This window comes from Nilaparvata lugens, chromosome 11, assembly GCF_014356525.2.
Source record: "Nilaparvata lugens isolate BPH chromosome 11, ASM1435652v1, whole genome shotgun sequence".
Taxonomy (NCBI): Eukaryota; Metazoa; Arthropoda; class Insecta; order Hemiptera; family Delphacidae; genus Nilaparvata; species Nilaparvata lugens.
This window is the reverse complement of record NC_052514.1, coordinates 45,235,998-45,263,080: the sequence shown is the minus strand read 5'-3', so window position 1 is coordinate 45,263,080 and position 27,083 is coordinate 45,235,998. Positions and strand designations below refer to the sequence as shown.

At 33.4% G+C, this 27,083-nt stretch overlaps 1 protein-coding gene across 5 annotated transcripts; it reads left to right on the top strand.

Moving 5' to 3' along the window:
* The first annotated feature begins 303 nt into the window (after nt 1-303).
* On the top strand, nt 304-26,318 carry LOC111049105. 5 transcript variants are annotated; one of them, XM_039438535.1, is made up of 13 exons: nt 304-433; nt 1,195-1,389; nt 3,481-3,644; nt 5,878-6,010; nt 6,536-6,669; nt 10,787-10,898; nt 14,355-14,548; nt 16,921-17,030; nt 18,726-18,875; nt 22,590-22,670; nt 23,507-23,602; nt 24,111-24,335; nt 25,685-26,318. In XM_039438535.1, exons 2-13 carry the CDS (start codon nt 1,308-1,310, stop codon nt 25,836-25,838), a joined length of 1,635 nt encoding a protein of 544 aa, XP_039294469.1. In that variant the 5' UTR covers nt 304-433; nt 1,195-1,307; the 3' UTR covers nt 25,839-26,318. The 5 variants fall into 5 exon arrangements, with proteins under 5 accessions (XP_039294469.1, XP_039294471.1, XP_039294470.1 ...); XM_039438537.1 differs by having other exon boundaries at nt 306-418; XM_039438536.1 differs by having other exon boundaries at nt 428-924.
* Nucleotides 26,319-27,083: the final 765 nt, after the last annotated feature.

Below are 27,083 nucleotides of genomic sequence, written 5' to 3'. Positions count from 1 at the left end.
CGATGATTCATTTACGTTACTTCATAACTAATAGTTTATCACATAATCAAGAAGCAATCAAATCATTTGTACAATAAATTATTCATAATAATAATACTCCACTCTAATAGGAATTAATTGACGATTTTAATGAGAATTAATGAACAGTTTAGTTAAAAATATGATTCGTTTATCACTGTGAGCTACAGCGGATGCCGACCATGTTATCAAATCAGACAGTTTTTTATTATTCCCAAGTTTAACAAAGAATAAAATTATCAATGCGGTTTTATTGACACTTCAATTATGTCTCTCACTAGTTGTGACTAAGAGTACACTGCTTTAAAAAACTCCTGATAGTCTAATCTGAACAACTACTGTCATTCACTGGTTATTGTATTCAGTATCACGGTTTGAGTCAACTTCTCTCTACGTCTCAGTTCAGTTTAGTTCAGTCAGTTTATCTAGTTTAGTTCAGTCTCGAAGATTGTTGTTAACTTAGAGCAGAAGATATTTTAGTTTATTTTTTTCAAATTCTTCCATTCATCATCAAAGATTTTATTCCTCTTTCATTGATCAAATTTGATACCATTGTTTGGCCCGGTTGCACAAAATCCGGTTGAATTTTAACCGTGATTAACTTCACTAGAACCAATCGGAGAAGGCTTTTTTGAAAAGACCGCTTCTCTGATTGGTTCTTGAGGAATTAATCATGCTGGTTAAAATTCAACAGGCTTTTGTGCAACCGACACTTCAAGTCGAATAGCTTGGGATAACAGTTTTTATCTTCTATTACAATTATCTGTTATCTGTTGAGAGAGAATTAGTTGAAACGAAATATTATCTGCAATTTGATAAAGTGCTTGACATTTTTGCAATTCATTCAAGTTCTTTGTTAGACAGATTTTTCAAATTAGTCTCAACTTCGTTATCCGATTATACATGGTGTTGAATTGACGCTTTTACTAAGTTTGATAAAATTTTTATATTCAGTGTTGAATTATTGTAGGTTTCACTGATAATTTAATAAATTTTTGTGTAATATCCTAATACACACAGTGTTTAATATTGTGGGTTCTACTGTTAATTTGATATGTTATAACAATCTTTTGAATCAGTTTCAACATTTGTGCTTCGAAGATCTTCTGTGTCGTATTATTGAGGAATAATTCATTGTGAATTTGATCATTTTTTGTTACATTAATCCATTTTTAGTCTCCATTCAATTGTGTGTTAATTGGAGTGAGTAAACAATTCCATTATTCCATTGAGAAGACCTGAGGATTGAATGTGAACTATTGATAAGGTGTGGGGCTTATTTGTGAAAAATGTGTAGTTATTTACGAGTGATTTTCGGTTTTATTTATTTGTCTTCAACTTTGTCAGTCAAAGGATTTTTAATAAATAGCGGTAAGTGTGAAAGACTTCTAAAATTATCAATAGAACAAATAAACCTTTTACTATTCAAATATGAACAAACTATCATGTTTTCTATAGTACAATTAACTTATAACTGCTCCCTGCAACCCTGATCCACTCTAATCTCTCGTTTAGTATCGTAGCATTAGTTTTCGTTGGTGAATTGAAATTTCTCAATCTTTCGTTAAATTTATCAGTAATCTTCAATTAACTATTTAAGATTACTAGACTTTCAGCTTTGCACATAAATCAGTGCTCCTCAACTAATTCTGGGAGTTCAAAGTAAACCTTCCTTTGAAATAATATTGTAGACTTCATCTTCTTCCAATACCTGCAACTCTAGAAGTCATTACGCCTACTGTATTATTCATTATTTCTTATTTTAGCCCAGTTTCCACTAGTAGAGTTAGTGGTCGAGTAACTGGCATACTAACTCTACGAAGCTAACTCTACTATACTTACTACTCTACTATACTACTATACTCTACTATAGTGGTCGAGTAGCTGTTCTCACTACAATTGAGAATAGTAGGTAAAGTGTGTTGTCCAGTGAACAGAACTAACCTTAAAATGTGAATACTTTTTAATAAATTAATACTTAAACACTTATTAACACTTCAATAAATTAATACTTTTTAATAAATAATAGTACGGCACGACTCTAATAGCTCGAGATTGTTTACCAGAGCATGATAGTGGTAGAGTTGAGTGAGAAGCGGTGGTGGGGGAAGGCAAGTGGTAGAGTACTATCCCACTGTGCTATACAATTCTTCTCTACTAAAAACTAGTACTCTACCATAAACATTTTCATTGGGAGAGTTCACAAGATAGTTAGTACTACAGTAACTATATTACCGACATATATAGTAAGATAGTTACTGTAGTTAGTACTTGCCCAGGGAACTCTACCACTAACGGCCTACGGGTCATTTCAGAAACAACATAAGTCATTTTTTGGTCAAAATTGGTTTAATGCAGAATCTTATTCTTTGAAGGTAAATACAAAGTTCTCCTGAGAAACCACATAAGTCAGGCTTCTCTATATAGGTTAGATTACAAGCCTGACTTATGTGGTTTCTCAGGAGAACTTTGTATTTACCTTCAAAGAATAAGATTCTGCATTAAACCAATTTTGACCAAAAAATGACTTATGTTGTTTCTGAAATGACCCGTTCTAAATGGAAACAAGGCTTTATTGATCGATACTCTTTGATAATCTGCTATTACTCAAAGAATCCAATCTTCTATAATACTAACTTTAAAAAAAATGATACCTCACTGTGTGCTTGTAATATGTGTCATAGCTATCAACAACATCAAAAAATGTGTTCATGAAAACTATTCATCATAATTATTGAAAATTTATTTGGTGTAATGTATCCATTAATCGATCATGTATGAAATGAGGATACATTCTCAATTCAACCAGTTGATCGTTTTAATTATCTCTTTAATTTGTGAATATTACCTATTTTAGTGATAATAATGTGAAATATTTCTCCTATGTTTGGTTTTGAAGCATCTAAATTCAAAAATCTACTTTGTGAAAATAATAATTAAGGACTGAAAATTTTGTGAAGTGAACAACCACAAGACGGACTATGTGTTACACATGTGTATTTCGGACTATGTGTAACCTTATCTAAATTTGTGAGAGGAATAGCACAAGGTGCTATTTCCCTCCCTATCATTCCGATGATTCACTCATTGAATTCAATGAATCAATGAATTTCTGGCTCAAAATTTTGCAAAATTACTCAAACATTTCCAATTTATAGAGATTTGATGGGAATATTCTCGTTTTTAATCAGTTTTCAAATATCAAAATTCAAAATTTTTAGTTTAGTTATTAGTGGAGTTTATTAAAGTGGAAATTGGACTTTTTTAAGTGAAAGTGAAATCTTAACCTTATTCTTTTTTGAAACTTTTATTTGTAAAAATTTGGGAGAAGACAGTTTTGGGCTATGCCTGTTGTCTTCTCCCAATCATATTATAATTATGATCTGTAATTGCCAATGAATAATAAATAAATAATAAATAAATAAATAAAGAATAAAGATTGAAAGTCTGATTCTTCCACAGGTTTTCAAACAGTCTACAAGAGCGTTATATCTAGAAAGATACAATTTGATAATCGAGGTGATTATATGCAGCAAAGGAACTCATACTATGATACCAGCTTCAGGGAAGATCTTGCAGAGGTTACAAATTCTATAGGAAGGATATTGAATTTCAGAAAATATTCAGTAAGTAGGACTCCATTCATGTAGTTTCTAAATTCCATAAATTTTCTTCTTTGGTAGTTTGTGAGATACAAGAAAAGACGTTAAAATAATTGTGAACGTGTTATCATGCAAATTCTCAATTGCACAAAAGGCTGTTGGATCCTAACCCTTATTAAATCCCAAGAGAACCAGTCAGAGAAGAATTCTTTTCAGAGAAGCCTCCCTGATTGGTTCTCGTAAAGCAGTCAATCATGAATCATGATTAAAATTGAACAGGCTTTTGTGCATCCAAAACTTAGCCAATCATTTACCAGTATTTGACGGCTTGATTTGATGGTAAGCGTAACCTGTTATTATCTAGATTCGGATTCTGAACTACAGCCCGAATCAAGTTTTTTCAAGGGAGTGAAAATAAAGGGCCGGTTTCCGAGCTCGGGATTCAGCTAAGTTCTAGACTTTGAACAGCTGGAGTCAGAAAATTGATTCTCCGAAACGGGACGTAGTCACAGTTTTTTATGATTATCTTTATTTTCCCATTTCTTTCATTGGAAACGTTTTCCTCGACGAAATGAAACATTCATGAATAATCCAAAATAGCTGAACCTTTATATTATTCCCTCTCTATTTCATTTCATGTTCAATTCCCTATTTTTTAAAAATTTAATATGAACATAGACTCCGACGGTGGCATGCCAATTGACAGAATCCCAAATGACCGAAATGCTATATTTTCCCAAACAGACAAAAACTACTTTATCCCATTCGACAGATTCAATGAAATATTGGAACTGGAACTTTCTCATTCAGCCGAATCTCAAATGACAGAAAACTTCTAAGAATTCTACCAATTGACAGAAAACGTGATTTGTCCCATTGAGCCGAAAATGTTGAGAGTCCCAAAAGACCGAAAGTCATACGTTTCCCAAACGACTGAAAGTGATAGGTTTCCCAAACGACCGAAAGTGATAGGTTTACCAAACGACCGGAGGTGATAGGTTCACCAAACGACCGAAAGTGATAAGTTTCCCAAACGACCGAAAGTGATAAGTTTCCCAAACGACCGAAAGTGATAGGTTTACCAAATGACCGAAAGTGAAAGGTTTCCCAAACGACCGAAAGTGATAGGTTTTCCAAACGACCGGAAGTGATAGGTTTCCCAAACGACCGAAAGTGATAGGTTTCTAAAACGACCGAAAGTGATAGGTTTACCAAATGACCGAAAGTGATAGGTTTCCCAAACGATCGAAAGTGATAGGTTTCCCAAATGACCGAAAGTGATAGGTTTCCCAAACGACCGAAAGTGATAGGTTTTCCAAACGACAGAAAATGATAGGGTTCCCAAACGACCGAAAGTGAGAAGTTTCCCAAAAGACCGAAAGTCATAGGGTTCCCAAACGACCGAAAGTGATAAGTTTCCCAAAAGACCGGAAGTCATAGGTTTCCCAAACGACTGAAAGTGATAAGTTTCCCAAAAGACCGAAGGCATAGGTTTCCCAAACGACCGAAAGTGATAATTTTCCCAAAAGACCGAAAGTCATAGGTTTCCCAAACGACCGAATGTGATGAGTTTTCTAAAAGACCGAAAGTCATAGGTTTCCCAAACGACCAGAAGTGATAAGTTTCCCAAACGACCGAAAGTGATGAGTTTTCTAAAAGACCGAAAGTCATAGGTTTCCCAAACGACCAGAAGTGATAAGTTTCCCAAACGACCAGAAGTGATGAGTTTCCCAAACGACCGAAAGTCATGGGTTTTCCAAAAGACCGAAAGTCATAGGTTTCCCAAACGACCAAAAACTCCTCTAGTTTGTCACGAACGGTAGAAAGTACAGTAGAAGTGCCACTTCTCTCCTCTTTTTCTTATAATCTCTTATCTTCCCTTCCCTTATTTTTTTCTAATGTTCTCTTCTCTTCTCTTCTTCTTTTTCTCCTATTCTATTTTTCTTTCTCTTCTTCTCTGATTTTAGACTACGACTACATACGTGGGCTGCACATATGCCCTGTTTTGGAAAGCCAATTTTCTGACTCCAGCTGTTTAAAGTCTAGAACTTAGCTAAATCCCGAGCTCGGAAACCGGCCCTTGATGTTATTGAAAAAAAAATGAAATGGAAAAAATTCTTCATTAGGCGGAGTTAGGACTTTTAAGTCCTCTCTACCACTCATTATTATTCATTTACAATGAAGTGATAGTGTACGTTACAAAAACAAAGATTCATAATTTGTATAGAATATTCTAGATTGTGATGATTTTTGACAGGGCGAGGAGTTCAGATTCGAGAAGCCATCCTACAATGTGACAACCACAACTGACTTCATAGGCCTGCTGACTGCTTTCAAATTGGTCACCGCTCTTAAGAACACTGTACAATATGGCTTATTGACTGATGATGGTAAGATAATCATTCTACAAATGTATCAATTTTCTCCATAGTGAGGTTCACGTTATAATGGCAGTGGAGAAAGTTAGCAGAGAAACGTTGCCGATCCTTTCTCTTGTCAATGCCTTCTATAGAAGGTAGCTGATACAGGTTTTTTGATGTAACATTAACTGTTCAACCTCGTTTAGAATAGAAAATATTATATTTTATCAAGCATGAGATTATATTTTCCAATAATTTTATAACTGAGATAAATTTTTTTCAATTAATTATTGAATATATATTGTTAATCAATCTGGCAACAGAGCACAGCGAGAAAGAGATAGCGCTATCCGCTTTGTTGAATGATAGACAAGGATAGCAATACCATTCCTGATCAAACACTGCCATTATAACGTGGACCTCACTAAAGGCAACATTCGTCTCCGTTAGTACCCTTTGATATTCCTTCTTCAAAAACGAAATATTTCATATAGAAATAGGTCACATGATATAATCGATTTTGATAAAAATCAACTGTGAATTTTCGTTTTCTAGGCTATGTGAACCAAGTGTTTCGCCTAGGTCCGACCACTGGCCTACTCTATTCGGACACCAAACTCAAAAAAGGCATATACAAATTTGAAGTGACAGCTGATATCATCGATTTGCAGCTTCATGCTACTGCAAATGTAAGCCTTCAATTAACTTATTATAATTCACTAATAACTAAATTATTCTATTATTTATAGACAACATTATGCATTGGGTTGCTTTATTTCTAGGCTTCATCATTTTTCTTTCTTCTTCTTCTTCTCCTTCTTCTTCTTCTCATTCTTCTTCTTTTTCTTCTTCTTCTTCTTTTTCTTCTTCTTCTTCTTATTTTTCTTCTTCTTCTTCTTCTTCTTCTTCTTCTTCTTCTTCTTCATCTTCTTCTTCTTCTTCTTCTTCTTCTTCTCTTTTCCTCCTCCTTGCTATTCTCATCCTTACCTTTCCTCATCTTCCCCTCCTACTCCCCTTCCTCCTCCTCCTCCTCCTCCTCCTCCTCTTCCTCTTCCTCTTCTTCTTCCTTCTCCTTTTCCTCTTCTAGAAGTGACTTCTCACCAACAAAAACCATACAAATTTACTTTACGCTTCCTCCTTCTACTCCTCCTCCTCCACCTCCTGCTCCTCCTCCTCCTCCTCCTCATCCTCCTCTTTCACCACCTACACCTCCTCTTCCTCATCCTCCTTCACCTCTTTTCCCTCAAAAACAAAGATTCATAATTTGTATAGAATATTCTAGATTGTGATGATTTTTTGACAGGGCGAGGAGTTCAGATTCGAGAAGCCATCCTACAATGTGACAACCACAACTGACTTCATAGGCCTGCTGACTGCTTTCAAATTGGTCACCACTCTTAAGAACACTGTACAATACGGCTTATTGACTGATGATGGTAAGATAATCATTCTACAAATGTATCAATTTTCTCCATAGTGAGGTCCACGTTAGAATGGCAGTGGAGAAAGATAGCAGAGAAACGTTGCCGATCCTCTCTCTTGTCAATGCCTTCTATAGAAGGTAGCTGATACAGGTTTTTTGATGTAACATTAACTGTTCAACCTCCTTTAGAATAAAAAATTATATTTTATCAAGCATTAGATTATATTTTCCAATAATTTCATAACTGAGATAAATTTTTTTAAATTAATTATTAATTATATATTGTCTATCAATCTGGCAACAGAGCACAGCGAGAAAGAGATAGCGCTTTGTTGAATGATAGACAAGGATAGCAATTCAATTGCTAATCAAACACTGTCATTATAACGTGGAACTCACTATGAAGGTCATTATTACCATAGAGAAAAGATAGCATAAAAAAAATCCCATGGTAACTTATAGGTCGTTTATGTTCAAAATTCCACTCAAGCCGATTACTGTCGACAACTACTGTCTATTATAACTGTTTTGTTGAGATGAGAGTGTAAGAACGGCACAGTATAAGAGATTACCAGCGGCACATAGCTTCACAATAAAGAACTAGGACTAAAAGCTTGAGTTAACATTGAAAATTGGAGCATAAACGCTCTATATCATGAGATATCTCCTTTTGCTACATTTTCCATCCATGGTCAGAGGTCTATGTCATAATGGCAGTGGAGAAAGATAAGAGAACAACGTTGCCAATCCTCTGTCTTGTCGAATCCTTCTGATACAGGTTAATTGATGTAATATTTTTTTTATTTATTTATTTATTCGTTGATATAATTACAAATCATATGAATATGATCGGGATAGAACAACAGGCATAGCCCAAAACTATTCTGTTCCCAAATTTTGATAAATAATGAAATGCCCGAAAAAATAGGTTATGTTCTTACTGAGGAAATTCAAAGTTCAAAGTTCTGTCCAATGATTAAAATACCAAATTATAGTCAAATTTTGCACTTAATATCACCGCACTTTGAATAAATTGAGTTATTCAGAAAATTTTGAAGCCAAAAATATACACACAACTTTCAACTAGGCACAGCTGAAATATTAACTGTTCATTCTCGTTTAGAATAATCAATTATATTTTATTAAGCAAGAGATTACATTTTTCAATGACTTCATTAACTTGACTTTCATCAAAAAATTAACTTGGAATTTTCGTTTTCCAGGCTATGTGAACCAAGTGTTTCGCCTAGGTCCGACCACTGGCCTACTCTATTCGGACACCAAACTCAAAAAAGGCATATACAAATTTGAAGTGACAGCTGATATCATCGATTTGCAGCTTCATGCTACTGCAAATGTAAGCCTTCAATCACCGTATTATATCCACTAATAACTAAATTATTCTATTCTTTATAGGCAACTTTATGCATTGGTTTACTTTATTTCTAAGCTTCATCATTATCATAATATTCCTCTTCTTCCTCTTCTTCTTCTTCTTCTTCTTCTTCGATATGCAAATTTACAAATTTATCAGTTAAGTTATGCAGACGTGATGATGCGTTATTCATGAATTTCCTATCCCGTATAAGCCAGATTCTTTTTCATAGATATCAATTCAATGAACTGTATTTCAAGTATATTGAATTCACAATTGCAATAATTATCACAGATAATTGAAATTGGAAAATCACATAGCAGGCTCACAGATAAAAAATTTATCCACGGTACCTACTTTGCTAATTATCGTTAAAACCAAACCTTGAAGTTCAAGGTTCAGATAAATCACAAAACAAACCAAACACTATAATTTTCGAAAATTCCTTGTCAAATTACGAAGTCTGAATGATTATGACGATAACCAATACTCAACGTTTAAGCAATCCTAGGAAGCAAGAATAGAAAAAATGAATAAACGCCTCCACTTACGATAAGAAATTTCCACCGATTCTAAAATACACAGTATGAGAATAAAGTAGTGTTAGTGAGAGACTTTATGCAGCTCTCCACTTCAAGTGTTGTGATTAGATAAAAAATTCTGAAAATTGTGGTCGAATTTCTGTGTAGTGTGTGTGTGGGATCCCTAGGATGTGGTCTTAGTAATTTTGTTTGTTAGAAGAGTCTGATTTGGATTAGTTAATTTTAGTTAAATGTTAATCGAGAAATATTGGATATTTGGAAATGTTTAACTGGGTTTAGCTGATCTTAGATTATTCGTAATCGGTGTTGTATTAGTGAAATTTCGCGGGATCAAGTTGAATCATCTGTTATTTTCCATTTTTATAGTATAATGTTTGGTAGAAGTTTTCAATGAGTGATAGGATATCTTCTTGATTTGAAAGTGAATGATTTTCGAAGACAATATCAAGGTAATTACTCCAACCTTAATGGGAAATGGGAAGTAAATTTTATCAATCTGTGATATTTTAGAAGATACTGGTGTAGTTTTCTTATTGTCAAGAAATAAAACTGAACGATTTCGAGTTCAATTCAAGGTATAATTACTCCAACCTTATTGGAAAGTGAATTTTATGAATCTGTGATTGATTGATTGATTGATTGATTGATTGAGTACTTTATTTATGTAGATTAAAATATATACTGGCTTATACACTTATATTCAATAGCTTACAATACAGCAAAATTATAGATGAATTTACATAATATAGACTAAGAAAATAATTATTGAACTGTATATGATATGAAAAAGTAATTTGTAATATAATAACTATAGATAATTATATTGTTATGCATCTACATAAATTGGCGGAGCTTTGGACATATCAATGTCCATTCTTCGGAAAGAATATCAAAAATATCCTCCCCACCAACTCTCTACCAAACTATATCTGAGAAGGAGTTTGTGTAGTGTTCTAGCTCTTATAAAATCGATCCATTTTTATTCCAATTTTCATTTTCAATCTACAAAACTTGAACCATCATTTTAAATCTCCAGTACACTACCAGTGGAGTTTACTATAGTGAGGTCCACGTTATAATGGCAGTGTTAGATTAGCAATGGTATTTCTATCCTTGTCTATCATTCAACAAAGCGAAAAGCACTATCTCTTTCTCGCTTTGCTCTGTTGCCAGATCGTCTTTTAACAATGTAGAATTGATAATTGATTGATAAAATATTTCATCTTGAATACGAAAATTCATTATGAATTGAATAATATATTTCCTAGATTAATAAAATATAATTGATTATTTTAAACGAGAATGAACCGTTAATATCACATCAATAAACTTGTATTAGCTACCATCTATAGAAGGCATTGACAAGACAGAGGATCGGCAACGTTGCTCTCCTATCGTCCTCCACTGCCATTAGAACGTGAACCTCACTACAGTACTAAATTTATCATATTCTTCTTATTTTTTAGGTTACTGTGAATGTAACTCTCCCTTCTCCAAAAACAACATCGACATTCTATAAAGCATATCCATTACTATATTCCAACACGAAACTGTACCCGTTTAACTCCATTGAAGAAGGTGAGTGAAAACATCATTTCTGTGTAAATACATTAATCTTCACAATCACTGAACGCGATAAGCGTAAACAAGACTTTTACTTATTATCATTCAATTGGGACAATAATAATCACATCATAGTTATGAAATAGTATATTTCGCACCTAGGGCCGAAAATGAGACGTTTCCGGCTCGAAATCGATTTTCAAGTCCGAGGCCGTAGACCGAGGACTAGAGAAGATTGAGAGCCGGAAAAACATTTTTGCCCGTGGTAAGAACGCTATTTTTTGCCACACAGAAAAATATACAATATATATATGAGAATAATTATTGGTCATTAAGCACTTCCGAAAGCAAAAGTGGAAGGTCATAGCTCTAGCAAATCTGAATACTGTATCAGGAAATTGTTCAAGTATTTTTATTTTTTATTCTGATTTGTCTAAATAACCTGAAAGATTATGTTCAATTATGTGAGAGGTTGAGTTTATACTTTTTTATTCTTTCATATGACAATAAGATGATATTATTATAAGTGTTTTAATTATTGAATAATAAACACAAATAATGAAAAGTTTTTTGATCAGCTGTTTTAGCACATTGAAATTTGGCCAATCTGAATGTCAACGTCAACATGCTTTTGTTATCGACTTGGGAAGTTTAGGTTAGAAGTTCTATCCTACCCTGAAATCAAATTTGGATAGTTTATAATATATATCTTATCTATATTTCATTCATCCAAATAGAATGATAGTATATTATTGCAGAATACTTTATTAAATTCTAGAGGCATAAACTGATTCCGTTTCATAAATTATTTGTAAAAACGTTCAGCACCATGGATATTGCCCAAGTAGTCTCGTGATAAACGAAGTACTATGAGGTTTGAGGTTAGATTCCATTATACTCTGAAAATTGAATTTGAATAGTTTATAATATCTTATTTGTATTTCATCCATCCAAATAAAATGATAGTATCTTATTGCGAAATACTTTATTCAATTCTAGAAGCATAAGTTAAACTGATTCCGTTTCATAAACTATTTTTTAAACACGTTCACATCAAATCAGAATCAGCTGACTTCAAGGTTTTTTACAGCCCTAGGGCCGTAAAAATTTTACCGGCCTGGTCAGAAAACAATTATTTTCGGCCTCCATATGACGCACGTGACCAGCTCATTACATCCAGTGGGGCGAAAAAATGTTTTCGCCCCACTTGAATGTAATGAGCTGTTTCGTGCGTCCATGGAGGCCGAAGGATTGTTTTCTGACCAGGCCGGTAAAAGTTTTACGGCCCTAGGCTGTAAATAACCTTGAAGTCATATGTGTAATACGGCATCTTCACAATCACTGAACGCGATAAGCGTGAACAAGACTCTCACTTATTATCATTCAATTGGGACAATAATAATCACATCATAATTATGAAAAAATCTGGTGTGGCGCACTCACATAACTTTCCTTGCCGTCATGAAAATTGATCACCTGACGCTAGTGTTCCCGCGCATCTCAAGTCTACTATTCAAGTATTTGAGCCAGCAGCTGGTGACAGGACAATAACGCTGGAGACAAACATGAGGTCTGCTATCTCTTCATAGTGGATGATTCAATAGAATCAACAATACTTTGCAATTGAATAATCACATTTTCTCGAATTTAAAGCTTATTTTCAATTTTAGGTGAAAATGTTACTGAACATTAATTGTAGAGATTTTCATGCTCAATCTACTCCACTTGATTTGTTCTGTTTCAATTGTATCTGAAGCCTGATAATTGGGAATCTATCTGCATTGATGGGGCGGAGCTCCTGAAATTTTTACAGATATGGGACTTGTGGCAGTTGATAGAGCTTATCGATGACTATTTTAGGTATGAATTTGATCAAAATCGTTGGAGCAGTTTCCGAGAAAATCACGAGAACTCCTGTTTTTGACAACATTTTCGCCATTTCAGCCGCCATCTTGAATTTCATTTGATCGAAATTGTTCGTGTCGGATCCTTATAGTGAAAGGACCTTAAGTTCCAAATTTCAAGTCATTCCGTTAATTAATTGGGAGATGAGGTATCGTGTACACAGACGCACATACACTCATACACTCATACACACACACACACACACACACACACACACACACACACACACACACACACACACACACACACACACACACACACATACAGACCAATACCCAAAAACCAGTTTTTTGGACTCAGGGGACCTTGAAACGTATAGAAATTTAGAAATTGGGTTACCTTAATTTTTTTCGGAAAGCAATACTTTCCTTACCTATGGTAATAGGGCAAGGAAAGTAAAAATGTTCACCGTTTTTGATCTCCGTCTGATATTAGATAGGACTATCTACCGTCTGATTTTTAGAAGCTGAAGCCGAGCTTACACAAAAGTTATTGACAAAATTTTTATTTATCCGTCCTTATAGATTCTTTTCGATTGAACATAGCTTATCATACACATGATGAACATATGTGTTTGTCAAGTTCCGTTCAATCTGATAGAATCTATAAGGACGGAAAAATAAACATTTTGTTAATAACTTTGGTGTAAACGCAGCTGTCGACTCCTTTATCCTGTAATTATACAAAAAGATAACATCACTCAATATTCACATATTCTTGTGGAAAGGATATTTGTAGATGAATATACTGTAGAGGAATTCAAACATAGATAAATGGAGATTGATTACAAATGTCCAAGAACTGTTGACAAAATTGTGAATGGAAAATGATCAGAATTTAATAAACTTTTCTCCAAGATTCTCATTTATTTATAAAAAATTTTAATTTCAATTATTCATGATACTACTGGACTGATAACTTTGTCAATAGACAAAGACTTCATCTGGCGTCTATGACATTTCCTGTTGATGTCTCATGTCTGGATAATTATTTATTCTATTAGTAACTATTATTTTCCCTTCCATGATGTACAAAAAACACATAAAATACGGGTTATAGAGAGTTCTTGCAGTCAAAACTACGAATTATAGAGGTCGAATATGAGCCAGCGCTCAATTCATCTACGAATTATCGAGGTGATCATGATTTACTGCTTTACTACGAATTATAGAGGGACTTATGAGAGAATTGAAGAGGAGTTATTTCAAGGGACTAAAGTTCCACCAAGAATTATAGAGGATTACAAATATTATTATCAAAGATCTAATGTAGGCCTATATATATTTCCTTTTTCTGACATCTTCCTACACTCTTGAAAAGTCGGAGGATAATAATTGGAAGTAAAATATATTCACAGATAATATACCTATGTGTGAATGTATAATAATAATACTGAGGTTGAAGCTCACATAAGCTCTTAGGCTTGTGCGTGGGTAATGAGTGAGAGAGATGATGATCAGAGATCGATTTTACATCACTATTTTTTAGGTAGTCGGGACCGACGACTTATCGTTTGATAAGACTCTTATTTTTCTGTATTTTTACTCTGTATTTCTCCTATTCCAGAGCCTGACTCATCTCTAACAACGTCTCAGCAGCACAAAGACACTACAGAAAATGATGCAGGATTCTTCTCCTATATTCCATTCGAATTTTCTAGAAATGTTGATGAAGACAGCCGTCCTTTCAGAAGTCTGTGGCGGGGCATAATCCAACACAATTCAAGATTCAATGGGATATCATCTGATGAGGAATTGTTGGTTAGTAACTCTGAACAATCACTGATATTATGATTCAATATTGTTGAAAATATTTATTTTAAAATAGTACGGAATAAATCGATAACTTGAGAAGTAACGTCTTTTGATTAATCTATTTCCTATTGATATCAATCCACGTCTAATTTGGAATTATTCTTCTAGTCATTTCATTCACTTTGAATTGTGTGATCATATTAACGATTTCTTCCAAAATCTATGAATCAAAGAAAACAGTACGGTACGGGCCGGTTTCCGAGCTCGGGATTTGGCTGAACTTTAAACAGCTGGAGGCAGAAAATTGGCTTCCCGAAACCGGGCGTAGTCATCGTTTTTATGACAATCTTTATTTTCTCGTCTCCATAATTGGAAACGTTTTCCCTTAGCGAAATTAAACATTCCTAAATAATTCGCTAAAACTTCACACTATTTTCTCTTTATTTTATTTTGTGTTCAATTTTCTTCTTTTTTAAAATTTAATTTGAACGTGGACTGCGACTGCGCCCCGTTTCGGAAAGCCAATTTTCTGACTCCAGCTGTTTAAAGTCTGGAACTTAGCTAAATCCCGAGCTCGGAAACCGGCTCAGTACATATTTATAAAGCCGCTAACATCAAATTTGGCGCAAACTGCATATATATAGATGGAACCAATATTATGGTTTCAAGTGGCTGACATAAGTTTTAGTTTTATCATGGAGAAAAGATACTGTCCTATTTATTTGTCTCTTATCATATCTATCGATATTTGATTATATTTTATACATAAAGCGCGGGCCACACTGGAGAATCGCCTAAAATAGATAAATAAATAAATAAAATGATACCACTAATATAAAACTTGAAATATTTTTGTACATACTATAAACACAGTCAAGTGTACAATGAGTCACGGTACATGAAGTATTGGTATCTCGATGACAGTATCAAGGCATCAGGACCGGTTGCACAATAGCCGGTTAAATTTTAACCGAGATTAATTCCACGAGAACCAATCAGGGAATCCGTCTTTTCTAAAATACCTTCTCTGAATAGTTCTCGTGAAATTAATCACGGTTTAAATTTAACCGGATTTTGTGCAACAGGCCCTAAATTTTGGATTGCATCAGAGTCTATAATTGAATAAGAACAAGACTGGAATACAAGTCTTCCAGTCATATAAAATGAGAATTATATTTACATTGGATATAAGATGAGTAATTTTTCAATTTTTTCAATTTCAATTTTATTTATTGCCAATTAGATTATTCAAAACATATCACAAACTCTTTATAATATTACATATCATTAAAAATATTAATAAATAAGCATAATAACTCATACATATACTCGAATAAAATTAAAATTAAATATAAAATCTAGGCATCACCAGCAAAAAGAAAATCTTTGCCCGCTGGTGAGAGTTGCAAAACAGTAAAAGAAAACATAATATTTCGAAATAATGCAGAAAGTTAAAGTTGAATTTAACTGATAATTACAAAACTTTAAAACAGCAGAATCCTAAAAAAATCAAACAAATATTGTGCAGAGAAAAGAATTTAAAGAAAGAATATATTGCTATATTCAAGGTAAAGGAATATTCCCTCTTAATCCACTCATTGACGCTCTTTTTACTAATTTTGAAATCCAAGTCAAAAGGTATTGCATTGATCAGTTTACTGCTTGTGTAAATTAGCTGTCTTCTGATCAATGGAAGTTTAGTAGGATGAACTTGAAATTCCTCTGTTACACCCAGTCTGAAATGATAAGTGTTCTTCATCAACTTTGGGAAGATATTTTTCTTTTTTAATAAGTATTTTATTAAGACTTTGACATTATAGTTGTCTCACGGTAAAAACATCAAAATCCAGGAAAATTAGATTTGTTGGGTATAACCTTGGTTTATTCGAGATAGTTTTTATTATATTTTTTTGAATAATAAATAGACTTTCCATGTGTACATCATAATGCAGCACCCCATATCACTAATCTATATTGTAAAACTGATTGAACTATGGCATGATAAACGGTTTTTGAGTTATTTATATTCAATATTTTGTTTTATTTACTATACATTTAAGAAATGTAGTTTAGTTTTTTACACAGAAAAGTTACATGAGATTGCCATTTAAAGTTTTCATCTATTATTACTCCAAGATACTTAGTATTATTTACTTTTTCTATTTTTGGGCAGTTACATATTGAGTGATTTGTGCAAATTGAATGCAGTTTCAGCTTGAAACGATTTTCTGGTTGTCCAGTTGAATTTAGTGAAATGTTTTCATTTCCGAAACTAAACTTGATTACAAAAAGAAGCAGTTAAAATTTCGATTCCTTATATTATTATATCATTAGATAGATGACTCAGCTTATTTTTTTCGATTTGAGTTGATTTACAGGAGAAGCAACTCGATCCACAATCTAAGATTGAATCAATATTAGGCCTACCCGATGATCGGTTCCGTTTTCAAAGATTCATTCCACCAGAAGCCTTTGCAGCCTCAGTAGAGTAAGTTCCTCTTTATTTTTTCTAGAAAATCTTAAAAATAATAGCTAATTTTCAAGAGTCGAGATTATTTACCGAGCGAAGTGAGGTCTAAGATCAAAGTCGACGTTTCGGCATTTCTCTTAATGATCAAATGTTTGAATGTTTACATGTTTATAATTATGTTTTTATGTTGCGCATTTACGGCGAAACGCAGTAATAGATTTTCATGAAATTTGACAGGTATGTTCCTTTTTCAATTGCGCGTCGACGTATAAACAAGGTTTTTTTGAAATTTCGCATTTCAAGGATAATATAAAAGGTAAAAGGAGCCTCCTTCATACGCCAATACTAGAGTAAAAATCAGACTATTGAATTATTCATCATAAATCAGCTGACAAGTGATTACACAGATATGTGGAGAAGCCAGTCTATTGCTGCATTTCCATGAGGTCTATAGTTTCAATCAGGTACTTGTGGATGAGAATACTGCTTGAGGTCTACTGTTCATAGAACTACTAGTTCTAGATAAGGTGATACTCACATCGAAATGCCAACTTTGGCTGAATTGGAATTGGCTGAGTGATAGTTAGTTAGTAGGAATGCTGACCATTTGACGGGTGTTATTCCTGACTATAGTGTGGTCCACGTTATAATGGCAGTAGAAAAAGATAGGAGAACAACGTTGCCGATCCTCTGTCTTGTCAATGCCTTCTGTAAACGGTAACTGATACAGGTTTATTGATGTAATATTAACGGTTCATTCTCTTTAAAATAATCAATTATATTATATTAAGCAAGAAATTTTATTCCTCAATAATTTCATAATTAGGATATTTTGTTAATAAATTATCAATTCTATATTGTTAAAAGACGATCTGGCAACAGGGGAAAGCGAGAAAGAGATAGTGCTATCCGCTTTGTTGAATGATAGACAAGGATAGGAATATCATTGCTAATCAAACACTGCCATTACAACGTGGACCTCACTATAGGAGAGAATATTAAATATTTTTATCAAAATATAATGTTAAATTTTAACAGTTAGAAGCAATCTTGATGCAGTGATCTTCACTTTGAACTTTCACTATTGGTTGAATGGAAAACAGCATTTATAAAAATGCTCTTAGTTTGAAAGGAAGTATTTACTGTAGGTTCCGTTAAGGAAATATTGATTTATAAAAAGAATTTTCTCAGCTTCTCATCAAACTGAAAAAAGTAAACATAACGACAAACGACAAATAATCTGATGAATCAACTGTCAACCTATCAATTTCTTCAACTGACTTGAATTTCAGTAAAATCATTAATAGCTAATATCTTCAGTAAATATTCCAGAAATATATTTTCTCAAAATTTGAATAATCTGCTACATTGAGAAAAAATGAGAGATTCCGTTTTTTGCGCTCTGCAAACTGCAAATCAATCAAGTTTGCAATGATAATAGTTACTGACTTTCGCCTAAGCCCTCAATTATGAGCGATGGCTGGAAAATTGTCAAAACCCACTCAAAATTTCTCAGTACGAGTCTGATTGGGAGATTCAGTTGATTCAATTTCCTCGGGACTACATTGGGGAAATTCCTTCTCTCAATTTTAGTAAGAAGGTGAGACGTCCTCTAGTCTGTATTGGTTGAATGGGAACTGTAGACGTTATTCATAATAGGAACGCTGCTTGTTTATGGTGATTTTCATTTGAATATTTTGTATATTTTTGCAGTGAAACAATTCCTTCAACATCGGTAGCGTCCATCAAAATCCACGAGGAAAGTCTTCTAGTAGACGGCGCGATGTCTTCTTTCATTTTGTTTGTGACCACTTTTGGTGTGGTCATACTTTTGGGCAGTCTCGTTTATTTCATCTACAAAAGGTGAGAAACAGGTGACTTATAATCTATCCTATAATAAAGGAAATAACTGGCTTATACACGTACGGGATAGGAAAATAATTATGTTTGACGCATCATCACGTCTCAACTACTCAACTGATTAACTTGAAATTTTGCATAAAGATTCTTGATTAACCGAGGATGGTTGAAGGCATATTTTCAATTCTTCAATATTCAATTACGTAAGTTTTCAGTCTGTCAAGTTTTAAAATAGACCCGGGTTTCCTGCTAGTTTCTCAATAAAAATATTAAAATGCCAAATCTAGTCTTTGAATTTGAAAATGTTTCATGATCTAAAAATCATTCCATCTTCATGAACATATACATTAACATAAGAAATAATCATAACACTTTAATCATATTAAATTAGATTGAAGAACGCATGTTCTCAATACTGCTTTGCCTTTTTCTTTATTCTTCATCCTTTATTGATTCATACAGTAAGTACATCATCAAAATGATAGGAAGTGGAAAAATAAGGTAACCTTGTGCTATTCCTCTCCCAAATTTAGATAAGGTTACACATAGTACGAAATGGGTCAAGTCTTGTATAGTAATTTCCACGTTATAATAGCAGTGTTTGATTAGCAATGGTATTGTCATCCTTGTCTATCATTCAACAAAGCGGATAGCGCTATCTCTTTCTCGCTTTCTTTTGTTGTCAAATCGTCTTTTAACAATGTAGAATTGATTATAAATCAACAAAATATTTCATCTTAATTGTGAAAATCCATTATGAAATCATTGAAAAATATAATTTCTTGCATAATAATATATAATTGATTATTTTAAACGAGAATGAACACTTAATATCACATCAATAAACCTGTATCAGCTACCGTCTATAGAAGGCATTGATTAGACAGTGAGGATCAGCAACATTGTTCTCCTATCTTTCTCCACTGATATTATAACGTGGACCTCACTATAGCTGTTCACTTCACAAAATTTTCGAAGTAATTTTTTGGATAATCTATTACCAATTTCACGACTCTTTGAATCGTAGTGTTTATATCAACGCAAATTGAATGAAGAAGCCGGAGACATTCATGATTCATATTTCTCAACATCCTTCTTCTTCTTCTTCTTCTTCTTCTTCTTCTTCTTCTTCTTCTTCTCTTCTTCTTCTTCTTCTTCTTCTCTTCTTCTTCTTCTTCTTCTTCTTCTTCTTCTTCTTCTTCTTCTCTTCTTCTTCTTCATCTTCTTCTTCTTTTTCTTCTTCTTGTAATCAATCCTTGATAAGAGGCGAGGAAAGTAGTCGATTTATGACTTTTGGATCCTAAACCGTTTATGACGAACATCAACACTGATGTCTGGATTTTGTCATAAAATAAATTGATGTGTCCTTATCAGTCTCCTATTAAGTATGTTATAAGGAGTGTGTATAGATACCGTATATTTAGGGTATCCTAAAGTATAAGTTGAGTATGAGTAAAGTATATATAGCTGACAGTGGATGATTCTTATCTAGCATCTGTTTTCCAATTATCCATGGTGATCAAGTAATATCATAGAACAAAAGCGTAAGAATAATAGCATAAGATATGCTACATTTTCTTTTACTATAGATTCTCTATGGTAATCTATATATATATAAAAGCGAAATGGCACTCACTGACTGACTGACTGACTCACTCACTCACTCACTCACTCACTCACTCACTCACTAGCATAACTAAATATCTACCGGACCAAAAACGTTCAAATTAATTGGAAGGTATGTTCAGTTGGCCCTTTAGAGGCGCACTAAGAAATCTTTTGGCAATATTTCAACTCTAAGGGTTGTTTTTAAGGGTTTAAAGTTCGTCTTTTAGCATGTATATTCTTCTTCTCCCAATCTCTTAATTATAATTGAAATTTCCATATCATATGTTACTATAGAACTATAATCTAGATAGAGTACCTCTTCGAAACAGTTGTTAACTGGCAACTAAATTAATAATTTTGTCAGGTTGGCATTAAGTTGAGTTGACTTTGTTAGGTTGGCACCAAGTTGAAGATTTGAATGCATTTATCGCGGAAAAATTGATTGGGCACTGGTACTTCAATCCTGGGTATATTATATTTCTAGCCGTCAGGCTCGCTTCGCTCGCCATATCCGTTTAGCCAGACGTTTAGTCTGGACCCCCGACTGGATTTTCCTAACATATGATAAAAATGCTGAAATGAAAAATGCAGGCGAGCGAAGCGAGCCTGCTTATTTCATTTCTGGACGATCCAGTCGGGGGTCCAGGGGGCGGAGCCCCCTGGCTAGACGGATAATATGGCGAGCGAAGCGAGCCTGACGGCTAGTATATTACATAGTGTAAAACATTATTTAATGCACAAAAAATGGATTGTACTAAATAAAGGGTATACAGAAGGCTATATAGTAAGCTTTGAACTGGACAGATTCTGTGATGAACGATGCAGGTATATCTTAGAATATCTTACAAATTTGAATTTTCTTTATTATTGACTAAGCCGTAACCCGTGCTCCTCAAAGATCTTTTTTGAATTTTGACAAACTGGAAACTTGACGTAATGAAATCTTGAAGAATTGAAAATAGGCATATTAACCATCCCCGGTTAGTTAAGAATCTATTTGCATGATTTCAAGTTAATCAGTCCAGTAGTTGAGACGTTAAACATAATTTTCCTATCCCGTACGTGTATAAGCCAGTTTTTCCCTTTATTATTGTATGGATTGTCTCTGACTAGCAATATGCAGTAGTTATTTTCATTAATAATCTGCACTGATATCAATATAGATATCAAATAAGTTAGAATATTTATTTTATGACAAATGAATGAATTTGAATTTGAATTTTAAATATTTTTGTTTACTATCGTTCTTCAATATAATCTCATTATTTGATCAGGAATTATTCTATTTTATTTGAGGGCTTCAACTAAAACAAGCTGCAAGATTGTCAATATTCTTCAAGTCTCATAAAATTGACAAATGATGTTCCATCTCCATTAGAGAGAGGCTTTTATAGAACAACGTTCGTGGATGGGCATCGTTAGAATACAGATTTCGCAAACTCAGCACTTTTCTTGCCAAAATCTGTTCACCCTGCTATGCCATGCCTGTACTGTTATGAGCTCTGAAATGACCTGAGATCAGAAAACACCTGATATTAACCCCAAGTCTTCAAGAATTCTCTCAAGAAAAAATCTTGTTATGATATGAAAGTGGTCATGATATTTTGATATTATTGCGAAATGGACAAAAGTAATATTATTATTTTCATGATACATAAAAATTTTTTGAAAGTTACAAAAATTACGTGATAAAAAGCTCTCTCGTTAAAAATGGCAATGGTATTGCTATCCTTGTCTATTATTCAACAAAGCGGATAGCGCTATCTCTTTCTCGCTTTGCTCTGTTGCCTGAGCAGAATCAATGATCTAGAATCAATAATTGATTAACAAAATATTCCATTCTTATTATGAAATTATTGAAAAATAAAATTTCATTCTAGATAAAATATTGATTATTTTAAACGAGAATGAACAGTTAATATTACATCAATAAACCTGTATCAGCTACCGTCTATAGAAGGCATTGACAAGACAGAGGATCGGCAACGTTGCTCTTCTATCTTTCTCTATTGTCATTATAACGTGTACCTCACTATAGCCACCACCAATAAAGTGAAAGGAATTGATATTAATTCTAAGATATTATAATGATATTATTCTTCATTCCAGGATTAAGAAATGCGAAGATTACTCCGTTGAATACGATGACAATATCAAATATGTTGACAGACCTATAAAGAAAGAAATTATGTAAGTGAAGAATCTCTTAATAGTCTATCATAAGGAATGATCAATATTATGTTCTCAATGAGAGATTGTTTGAGGAACATCTTTTTAAATAAGTAACATTAATTTTTTATTTAATTTTTTTTCATTAATTGCATCTGTAATTTTTTTTATTTATTCATTCATAGAAAATATAAGGAATCAGCAATATTTATGTTCTCAATAAGAGATTGTGTAAGAAAACATAGAATTTATCTGTTCATTCATTCATAAACAATAGATAAAATCCAGGTGAAAGCAACAGATATTTGCCCAAAATTTCTTTCAACCTTAAATTTGGACTGGAATTTTTCAAAAGCTATTAATTGGGTAAGAATATATTCCCAAATGAGCTTCGAATCAGTGTTCTCAGAACTCATGATCAATAGTTAGTGGAGACAGCTTTTAGTGCCGGTTGCACAAAAGCCGGTTGAATTTTTATAGTGATTGATTCCACTAGAACCAATCAGAGAAGCCGTCTCATCGAAGAGGCCATCTTTGATTGGTTCTCGTGGAATTAATCATGGTTAAATTTAACCTGTTGTGCAACCGGGCCTCAAACTATACTGATTAAAATTGATTATACTTTTCAATTATTGAAGTGATAGAAGATACATAATTGATGAAAATCATTATTCAATTAATGATTCATTAAAATGATTATACTTTGAATCTAAGCTACTATGAACACAGCCTAGGACATGTTTTTCTTTTTAAATTAATACGGAAGATAATTATTAGCAAAAGGAAAATCATGCATTCAATGTTCATTGTAATTTGTTTCAGTAATAATTCTGACATGTTCAATTATTATTTTTCAGACTGAGAAGTGATCTGAAAAGTCCCAACTTTCTCTGTGTCAGTGAGATCAACCAGAAAAGGGTGACTGACTCCATTGAAATCACAAAATCAAAACTGTGAGTGAAATGATAATATAATTTATAAAAATAATATAATATAAATGATAAATAATAATATTGGTGTGGATCTTATTCTTTTTTCCAAATTTCTTCTCCAAATTGTTGCCGCAGGAGCTGTTTTGTCATTCGCTACAATAAAGGACATTTGCTACATTCAAAGGACATTTGCTACATTCAAAGGACACTTGTTACATTCAAAGGACATTTGCTACATTTAAAGGATATTCATACGAAGGACATTTGCTGGATAATGTCTGAGAGATATTACTCTTTACACTGCTCTCTCTCTCGAAGACAGAGAGGCCCGATACTCTCTCCTTCACTAATCACTGCCACTACCTATGGTGAGGTCCACGTTATAATGGCAATGTTTGATTGGCAATGGTATTGATATCCTTGTCTGTCATTCAACAAAGCGAATAGCGCTATCTCTTTCTCGCTTTGCTCTGTTGCCAGATCCTATTTTAACAATTATATTTTTTTTAATTCATGTGATGTTTCACAGCCAAAACCACACTCCCTCAGTGTTCACCATTCAGAAGTGCTACGAGGACCAGAAGGCGGCTGCTGCTGCAGCCCAAGACGACGAAGACATGTTCATAGTTGACGTCACTCAGATGAGCTCCCATTCGCAGGATTCATCAGTCTACAACACAATCACCCTGCAGTCATTCACCAATAACACGCCTGCTATTACGGCGACCCTGATTGGGGCCCCGCCCCCTGTAAGGTAATACTATATTACAATTCAATCATGAATCACTGATATAATTTTAAGATATTCTTGATTATTTATATAACAGTTAATTCATATTTATTCAATATAATTTCTTTAATATGTGAATATTTATTTATTTATGTATTTATTTATTTATGAGGTTAGCAAAAAAATACAAGAATCGGAAAAGAAAAAACAGCTATTGCCTAAAACTTCTTCAATTTCCTAATTAGTTTTAAATTGTCCAAATATTATAGGTTATGTCCATTCAAATTTCTACACCAAATCACAATCTAAAATATAAATTAGAATAAAACAAACAATTTTAAATTTGGATGGATTAATAATAAAATTAATCAACTAAAATTCCTCATTTTAGTGATAATAATGTGAAATATTTCTTCTATGTCTGGTTTTGAAGCATCTAAATTTTTGAATCAAATAAGACTAAGTCAGAAACTACATATTTATTGATAGTTAGAAAGACCGGTTTCTGTTGTTACACCATTGTCAATCCCTGATAAACTAAAAAAATAGTAAATTTTAAAATCTACTTTGTAGAAATAATTAAAAACTGGAAATTGTGTGAAGTGAACAACTGCAAGACTCAATCTATTTCAGACTATGTGTGACCTTATCTAAATTTGGGAGAGAAATAGCACAAGGTTACCTTATTTTTTCTTTCTCTATCATTTTTGGTGATTTACTTGTTGTATGAATCAATAGAGAATAAAACAATTAAAGGAACCCGGAAAATGAAGTTTTAGCCCACTTAAGGAGTGAAAAGAAATAATAGAGTTATTAATTATTTCTATCTAAATTTGGGAAAGGAACAGTTTTGGGCTTTAAGCCTTCCCCAATCATTCATAGTTGAGAATGACATTGTAGCCAATGTATCAATGTATAAATGTATAAATAAATACTCATCTGAGGAGAAATGATGTAGGTTATAGATAGATCACTACTATATCAGTGCTATTGTCAATTTTGTTGCTATAGAAGAAAATAAATATTAAATAGGCTATAGATTGTCACTATGGAGAAAAAACAATAGGCTATAGATCACTACTATGTCAGTACTATTGTCAATTTGTTGCTATTGAAGAGAATAAATAATATAGGCTATAAAGCTTTCAGTATAAAACTTGTCGAAATATTTCAGAGCTGAAAATTTTGTGAATTTATGAACTACAAGACTTGACCTATTTCGGACTATGTGTAACCGTATCCAAATTAGGGAGAGGAATAGCACAAGGTTATCCTATTTCTCCTCTCCCTATCATTTCGATTTTTTACTTATTGTATGAATAGAGAATGTATTATAGAAGTACAAGTTCCAAAATCTGGTTTTATTTTTGCAGTATTCTATCGTCCAGCCGTAGGAGTTCCATAGTTTCGATGCGGAAAGATGGACAGTCGATGGGCAGCGAAGAAATGGGTCCAAATGGAGAGATGCGAAGAAAATCAGTGACTTTCAGTGATATCGTCGAACTCTATCAGATTAAAGGAGCTTGATTGACTAGATTTAACAGAGAATAGATCAAAAATATCAAGTGAAAAAACATTTTCTCGATTAAGTGAATGTGAAAAATGCTAGGAGTGGAATGGATTTATCAAAAAAATAGATATAGTTCTAGATACAGTATGGAAGATAACTGACTAAGAAGCTCTATCGAGAATGAATAAGTGAATAGAACATATCCTATGTATTGTAATTTATCGTTCGAATGTAAGGTGCAATAGAGACAACATGAAAATAATAATTATTATTAATAATTTATCTTTTCTTATTCTTTGGAGGATTTGACTTTGAGATTCTATTGATAAAGAAATCATTTTAAGTGAAAAACAATACTTGAATGAGTGAATAAACCAAATGAAAGGATAATACATAAAGTAAATTACTTTTGACTATTTCTACCAAAAAGTAGGAAATTCTCAAGTAAGAAAGACATGAGTCTAATAGACGAGTTTAATATAATAATAATCATAGTAGTATTACTAGCCGTCAGGCTCGCTTCGCTCGCCATATCCGTCTAGCCAGGGGGCTCCGCCCCCTGGACCCCCGACTGGATCGTCCAAGAATGAGATCAGCAGGCTCGCTTCGCTAGCCTGCATTTTTCATTTGAGTTTTTTTATCATATGTTAGGACAATCTAGTCGGGGGTCAGACTAAACGTCTGGCTAAACGGAATCGCGAGCGAAGCGAGCCTGACGGCTAGTAATAATATTCCCAGGATTGAAGTAGCAGTGCCCAATCAATTTTTCCGCGATAATGCATTTAATCTTCAACTTGGTGCCAACCTACCAGTCAACTCAACTAATACCAACCTGACAAAATTATTAATTTAGTTGCCAGTTACAACTGTTTCGAAGAGGTACTCTATCTAGATTATAGTCTATAGTAACATATGATATGGAAATTTCAATTATAATTAAGTGATTGGAGAAGAAGAATATACATGCTAAAAGACGAACTTTAAACCCTTAAAACAACCCTTAGAGTTAAAATATTGCCAAAAGATTTCTTAGTGCGCCTCTAAATGGCCAACTGAACCTACCTACCAAATTTGAACTTTTTTTGGTCGGTAGATTTTTAGTTCTGCGAGTGAGTAAGTGAGTGAGTGAGTCAGTCAGTCAGTCGTCAGTGAGTGAGTGAGTGGCATTTCGGTTTTATATATTATATAATGTTCACATTGAGACGAAGCTAACACATGTAAAAATTAATATATGACTCACGACGTGTCAAGTCCTCATCCTC